Consider the following 7,677-nt stretch of genomic DNA (forward strand, 5'->3'; position numbering starts at 1 on the left):
GTCCTTGTAATGAGTCATTTTCTCATTCCCATGACTTGCGTTGCATTGGTGAGCTCCTACCAAAAGGTTGGTACAACCCCACACATCTACGTCAATCCCCCACCAATTCAAACTTCAAACCTCTCATCTTTGTCTCCGTCTACTCATATGTCCTTGTAATGAGTCATTTTCTCATTCCCATGACTTGCGTTGCATTGGTGAGCTCCTACCAAAAGGTTGGTACAACCCCACACATCTACGTCAATCCCCCACCAATTCAAACTTCAAACCTCTCATCTTTGTCTCCGTCTACTCGTCCTTGTAATGAGTCATTTTCTCATTCCCATGACTTGCGTTGCATTGGTGAGCTCCTACCAAAAGGTTGGTACAACCCCACACATCTACGTCAATCCCCCACCAATTCAAACTTCAAACCTCTCATCTTTGTCTCCGTCTACTCATATAAAGACTTCCTCAACAAAAACTAGTACCAAAAAACAATAAACGCACCAACCCCTTTGAGTTTATGCACGTCCCACTCTCTCTCTCTCGTCCCTTTTTTTAATCCTAACCACCTCACGGCACTTCCTCAAATCTTTAATCCTTTTCATTAATGAATCAAATTACAATTAAAAAAACCTAACCGAAAAAAGAAGCTCTAAAACAAAAAGGATAATCCAAAAAAAAATTTATGGACAACATGTTTCAGTTGTTGAGTCATTGTCATCACAAATGTGGAGCCACAAGCACAATTCACGCATGTGAATCCTAAGGTCAGATCAGATCCAACGATCGGGAGGTCGATGATCGAGAGATCGATGATGGGCCTGAAATCGCAACCAAGGCCCGTTCAAGGCCATTTACAATCTCGGTCATTGTGGGCCTATCTCGGCCCTCTGGGCTAACACAATCCGCGGCCAAGTAGCCCACATAGGCGACTGCCTCAATTTCACTCGGCGTAGGAGGAGCGATCCGAGGGTCGAGCACTCTGTGCAGGTCATCGGCTACAATGTGTGGTACGGCGAATTCAACAACATTCTTCGGGGTACCGCTCTCTTCGTACCGTTGGATCACTTTACAACCGGACAATATCTCCAATAACACTACTCCGAAGCTGTAAACATCGCTCTTCGCAGTCAGACGCTGAAGCCTGTAATACTCTGGATCCATGTAGCCCACCGTGCCTGCCGCACTAGGAGACACGTTAGGCCCATTAGGCCCATTAGGCCTGTTGTCGTTATGGGATGCAATCGGGTGCATCAACGAGAGCCCAAAATCCGCGACCTTCGCAGTCCACACCTCATCCAACAGAATGTTGGACGACTTGATGTCCCGGTGAATAATCGGCGGAACAGCGTACGTATGCAAATACTCGATCCCTCGGGCCGCATCGAGCGCGACCCGAATCCGAGCGGCCCACGAGCCCAACGGTAGGCCTACTTGCTGGTCGGATTTGTGTAAGAGATCATGCAGAGTCCCATTAGCCATGAACTCATAGACAAGTATCCGTTCGGATCCTTGCTTGTAATATCCGAACAATCTGACCAAATTCTTGTGGTTCACTCTTGAGAGCAGCCCGAGCTCCGCCCAAAACGCAAACTCCTTATCCTGTCTCCGATTATCGCCTGTGTTCAGTGTGCGCCCCCGGGATGTGGAGGCTGAGGACGATGGCTCGGTCGGATCGTTTTATCGCGACAGTGCGTCCATCGTCGAGTTTTGCACGGTAACGCAACCGAACTGCAGACCCGATCTTGTGCTCGTTGGAGAAACCGTCCGTGATTGCCAACAAGAGCTTGATCGGGAACTCTTCGATTGTAGTACTATGACCATGTTCGCTTCGGGCGTGGCAGAACAGTCGGCGCGCCCAATGTCGTCGTAGCCGGTCCGTATCGTGAATCCGACCCTTGATCCTTCGGAATTTGAGGAATAGAAATGAAGCCACCGCGATTAATCCGACGACGAATCCGACCGAGCCGAGGATAATGAAGATCAGCCTTCTCCTCTTGCTAGCACTGCTGCTCGGTAAGTAGACCATCGGAGTCGGCGTCGAATTCTGATTCGGGTTCGTGTTTATCTTAAGCGGGCAGGGGCGACAAACCACATCTCCGTTACCGCAAATGTTACCCGTACCCGCCAACGGCAAGCACCGGCATGTCGCGGCGCAAGTGCCCGGCAAAACCTCCTTAAAAACAACATGATTCCCCTGAAAATGTTCACTCCCCCAGCAAACCAGAGCGTAATTCTCCATCAAAACTCCACAAAATGCGTCCCCTCTCGCTTGAATTGACACAAACGGAGCTGTGGCCAAATCTTCAGGCAACTTCAAATTCTCCCCCCAGCAATGAACTGTCCCATTGCTATCAAGAACACAAGTCCTCTCATTCCCCAACGCCATCAAATCGATACTGGTCGTCAGATTCTTCGCGATCGCCGGTGCTCCGAGACCCCAGCAGACTAGTCCCGACTCCGTCGAGATCGCACAGGCATGGCTCTTTCCTGCGGCAATCGCGACGAAGGTCCCGTTAGGCTCGTTGCCGACGACACCAACATCGCCTCCACCAGAGAAGCACTTGACTGCCCCTGTACCCAAAATCGAACAGACGAAACCCTCTCCAACGGCGACCTCAGCAGGCTTGAGGTTAGCCGGAACATCAAGCTGCGGCCACCTGCAGCAGTCGAGGAGCCGGAGCCGCCCGTCAAACCGCAGACGTGCGAATCGCCGGCGGACAGCGAGCTCAGAGCGGGTCCGATGTAGACCCGTTGGCGTCGGAGGGACTTGTTGCGGGCGCTGTGGGCGAAGTCCCACCATTTCATCGTCGAGATCTTCGACGGAGAAGGGTGAGTGAGGGCGCATAGGAAGCCGTCGCCCGCGGCGATGGCGGAAGGGGGTCGACGCCGGCGGGGTAGTGGTGGGTTGTGGCATTGGGAAGCTCGTGCAGTTGAGGTCAAATTTGCTGGGGGACGTTGGTGAGGGGAGGAGAGCGCAGACTAGCGTTTTGTTGAAGATGTGAGAGATCGCAACAGTCGAGAGAGGGGAGCAAGAGATTGAGGGGATGGAGGTGGTGATGATGATGAGGATGAAGAGGAGAGGAGGGGTTATGTTTGGTGGAGACATTGGAATGAAGAAGGGAGGTTGGTTGAGGAGTTGGAGAATATCATTGTAGGGGAGGAGAGAGAAAGAAGAGAGAGAGAGAGAGAGAGAGAGAGAGAGAGAGAGAGAGGAGTAGAAGGAAGTTTATGGATTTGATCCGCTGTGGTGTTGATGGTTATTGGGTTTGGTTTCGGGGTGGAAACTTGAAAGAGGAATACGCGGGTTTGGAGACTGACCAAGGACCTAGTCCCCTTTGAACGAATATGGAGGCCAAAGTTTTGTCTTTTAAAGTTTTTTGGGTTTTACTCATCCACTACTGACTGGAAGCTCAAGCCAAGGGGGATAGAGGGCGGGTGTGGTCCCTACTGGTAACTATTCCACCAACTTGCCCGCGAACACACATCTCCTCAGATAATAGACTACTTAGTAGTGTTGGTTACACAGAGTCTCATCATGTCCTTGTAATGAGTCATTTTCTATTTCCCATGACTTGCGTTGCATTGGTGAGCTCCTACCAAAAGGTTGGTACAACCCCACACATCTACGTCAATCCCCCACCAATTCAAACTTCAAACTCTTCATCTTTGTCTCCGTCTACTCATATAAAGACTTCCTCACAAAAACTAGTACCAAAAAACAATAAACGCACCAACCCCTTTGAGTTTATGCACGTCCCACTCTCTCTCTCTCGTCCCTTTTTTTAATCCTAACAACCTCACGGCACTTCCTCAAATCTTTAATCCTTTCATTAATGAATCAAATTACAATTAAAAAAACCTAACCGAAAAAGAAGCTCTAAAACAAAAAGGATAATCCAAAAAAAATTTATGGACAACATGTTTTCAGTTGTTGAGTCATTGTCATCACAAATTGTGGAGCCACAAGCACAATTCACGCATGTGAATCCTAAGGTAGATCAATCCAACGATCGGAGTGTCGATGATCGAGAGATCGATGATGGGCCTGAAATCGCAACCAAGGCCGTTCAAGGCCATTTACAATCTCGGTCATTGTGGCCTATCTCGGCCCTCTGGGCTAACACAATCCGCGCCAAGTAGCCCACATAGGCGACTGCCTCAATTTCACTCGGCGTAGGAGGAGGCGATCCGAGGGTCGAGCACTCTGTGCAGGTCATCGCGCTACAATGTGTGGTACGGCGAATTCAACAACATTCTTCGGGCTGGGGTACCGCTCTCTTCGTACCGTTGGATCACTTTACAACCGGACAATATCTCCAATAACACTACTCCGAAGCTGTAAACATCGCTCTTCGCAGTCAGACGCTGAAGCCTGTAATACTCTGGATCCATGTAGCCCACCGTGCCTGCCGCACTAGGAGACACGTTAGGCCCATTAGGCCCATTAGGCCTGTTGTCGTTATGGGATGCAATCGGGTGCATCAACGAGAGCGCCAAAATCCGCGACCTTCGCAGTCCACACCTCATCCAACAGAATGTTGGACGACTTGATGTCCCGGTGAATAATCGGCGGAACAGCGTACGTATGCAAATACTCGATCCCTCGGCGCGCATCGAGCGCCGACCCGATCGACGGCCACGAGCCAACGGTAGGCCTACTTGCTGGTCGGATTTGTGTAAGAGATCATGCAGAGTCCCATTAGCCATGAACTCATAGACAAGTATCCGTTTCGGATCCTTGCTTGTAATATCGAACAATCTGACCAAATTCTTGTGGTTCACTCTTGAGAGCAGCCGAGCTCTCCCAAAACGCAAACTCCTTATCCTGTCTCGATTATCGCCTGTGTTCAGTGTGCGCCCCCGGGATGTGGAGGCTGAGGACGATGGCTCGGATCGTTTATCGCGACAGTGCGTCCATCGTCGAGTTTTGCACGGTACACGCAACGAAACTGCAGACCCGATCTTGTGCTCGTTGGAGAACCGTCCGTGATTGCCAACAAGAGCTTGATCGGGAACTCTTCGATTGTAGTACTATGACCATGTTCGCTTCGGGCGTGGCAGAACAGTCCGGCCGCCAATGTCGGTCGACGTAGCCGGTCGTATCGTGAATCCGACCCTTGATCCTCGGAATTTGAGAATAGAAATGAAGCCACCGCGATTAATCGACGACGAATCCGACCGGAGCGAGGATAATGAAGATCAGCCTTCTCCTCTTGCTAGCACTGCTGCTCGGTAAGTAGACCATCGGAGTCGGCTCGAATTTCTGATTCGGGTTCGTGTTTATCTTAAGCGGGCAGGGGCGACAAACCACATCTCCGTTACCGCAAATGTTACCCGTACCCGCCCAACGGCAAGCACCGGCATGTCGCGGCGCAAGTGCCCGGCAAAACCTCCTTAAAAACAACATGATTCCCCTGAAAATGTTCACTCCCCCAGCAAACCAGAGCGTAATTCTCCATCAAAACTCCACAAAATGCGTCCCCTCTCGCTTGAATTGACACAAACGGAGCTGTGGCCAAATCTTCAGGCAACTTCAAATTCTCCCCCCAGCAATGAACTGTCCGCATTGCTATCAAGAACACAAGTCCTTTCATTCCCCAACGCCATCAAATCGATACTGGTCGTCAGATTCTTCGCGATCGCCGGTGCTCGAGACCCAGCAGACTAGTCCCGACTCCGTCGAGATCGCACAGGCATGGCTCTTTCCTGCGGCAATCGCGACGAAGGTCCCGTTAGGCTCGTTGCGACGACACCAACATCGCCTCCACCAGAGAAGCACTTGACTGCCCCTGTACCCAAAATCGAACAGACAAACCCTCTCCAACGGCGACCTCAGCAGGCTTGAGGTTAGCTCGGAACATCAAGCTGCGGCCACCTCCAGCAGTCGAGGGAGCCGGAGCCGCCCGTCAAACCGCAGACGTGCGAATCGCCGGCGGACAGCGAGCTCAGAGCGGGTCCGATGTAGAACCGCCTTGGCGTCCGGAGGGACTTGTTGCGGGCGCTGTGGCGAAGTCCACCATTTCATCGTCGAGATCTTCGACGGAGAAGGGTGAGGTGAGGGCGCATAGGAAGCCGTCGCCCGCGGCGATGCGGAGTAGGGGTCGACGCCGGCGGGGGTAGTGGTGGGTTGTGCATTGGGAAGCTCGTGCAGTTGAGGTCAAATTTGCTGGGGGACGTTGGTGAGGGAGGAGAGCGCAGACTAGCGTTTGTTGAAGATGTTGAGAGATCGCAACAGTCGAGGAGGGGAGCAAGAGATTGAGGGGATGGAGGTGGTGATGATGATGAGGATGAAGAGGAGAGGAAGGTATGTTTGGTGGAGACATTGGAATGAAGAAGGGAGGTTGGTTGAGGAGTTGGAAATATCATTGTAGGGGAGGAGAGAGAAAGTAGAGAGGAGAGAGAGAGAGAGAGAGAGAGAGAGAGAGGAGAGAGAGAAGGAGAGAGAGAGAGAGGAGTAGAAGGAAGTTTATGGATTTGATCCGCTGTGGTGTTGATGGTTATTGGTTTGTGTTTCGGGGTGGAAACTTGAAAGAGGAATACGCGCGGTTTGGAGACTGACCAAGCGACCTTAGTCCCCTTTGAACGAATATGGAGCCAAAGTTTTGTCTTTTAAAGTTTTTTGGGTTTTACTCATCACTACTGACTGGAAGCTCAAGCCAAGGGGATAGAGGGCGGGTGTGTCCCTACTGGTAACTATTCCACCAACTTGCCCGCGAACACACATCTCCTCAGATAGGCATGCATGCAACCCCACCCCCCCCCATCTATCTATCACATGAGCGGTTCAGACGAACCGCTCGCATGCGGACGCTGGACTTCTAAGAGAAAGAGATGCGCACTCCTTACCCACAAACCCATTTTGGTTTTGCCGTGTATGTACTCATTGTAATGTACTGAAATACGTACGATTCATAATGGTCCAGTAGTATTTATAATACGTGTTGAGGACGTGAATACATTGAAGTCATTAGCTACGTAGTAGTAGGGATTCTATTAGAACTACGTCCCTGAATGAGCATGATAATTTGAAGTATACATGTAGGCATCGAAAATTGCCTATAGGTCTCCGTGAGCAGCTCAATGCTAAGAGGAGATGAGGAACGTCACTATCCAAGTCACAGAAGCTCGATTAACGTCGATGAACGCTTGAAGTGAATCGACGAACTACGTGAAGCAACGGAGTTTCAGAATAACAAGGATACGAATTGATCGGGAGCCCCGCGTCGCTTACAAAAGACGAAATACCCTTCGTGTCTCATTTATTCCACAGATGATCTAATCATTGGAGCTTATAGAACTCCTCGTCGGCTTTCCAACGCACTTTGAATCGCCCAAATCCGAGTTCGGATGAAGAAGTTACGGCGGAAACGGACGAATATGCAAAACAGAACGTCTCAGCCTGAGTTGAGACACCACAAGGTGTCTCGGCACAAACGAGACACCCCAAGGTGTCTCAGCCCAAGTTGAGACACCCGTCTCGGCCCTGGCCGAGACACCCAAGGGTGTCTCGGCCCAAGTTGAGACACCTAACGGTGTCTCCAGCCCGAATTTTCCCCCGTGCCTATAAATACAAGCCTCAAAGCCTCATTTTTTCGGATCTGGAATTCTCGAGCGTTGACGAAGCCCTGCCGAATTGAGGAGTGAAGAGCCACGAATTTCAGAGAGGAGGAGGAGACTTCAGTGGATTCT

General features: G+C 50.9%; 2 protein-coding genes across 2 annotated transcripts; both read right to left on the bottom strand.

The window, feature by feature from the left end:
* LOC109824574 (serine/threonine-protein kinase-like protein CCR4) lies at positions 550-3,369 on the bottom strand. Its single transcript, XM_020391201.1, is given in 3 exon segments — positions 550-1,651; positions 1,653-2,665; positions 2,668-3,369. Coding segments are annotated over 3 exon segments (2,037 nt in total). The 5' UTR covers positions 2,794-3,369; the 3' UTR covers positions 550-753.
* LOC109824231 (serine/threonine-protein kinase-like protein CCR4) lies at positions 3,987-6,712 on the bottom strand. Its single transcript, XM_020390766.1, is given in 14 exon segments — positions 3,987-4,049; positions 4,052-4,083; positions 4,086-4,121; positions 4,124-4,172; positions 4,174-4,206; positions 4,208-4,249; positions 4,252-4,477; positions 4,479-4,657; positions 4,660-5,005; positions 5,104-5,152; positions 5,155-5,213; positions 5,323-5,545; positions 5,841-5,989; positions 6,633-6,712. Coding segments are annotated over 14 exon segments (1,566 nt in total).

This window comes from Asparagus officinalis, chromosome 9 (genome assembly GCF_001876935.1).
Source record: "Asparagus officinalis chromosome 9, Aspof.V1, whole genome shotgun sequence".
NCBI lineage: Eukaryota > Viridiplantae > Streptophyta > Magnoliopsida > Asparagales > Asparagaceae > Asparagus > Asparagus officinalis.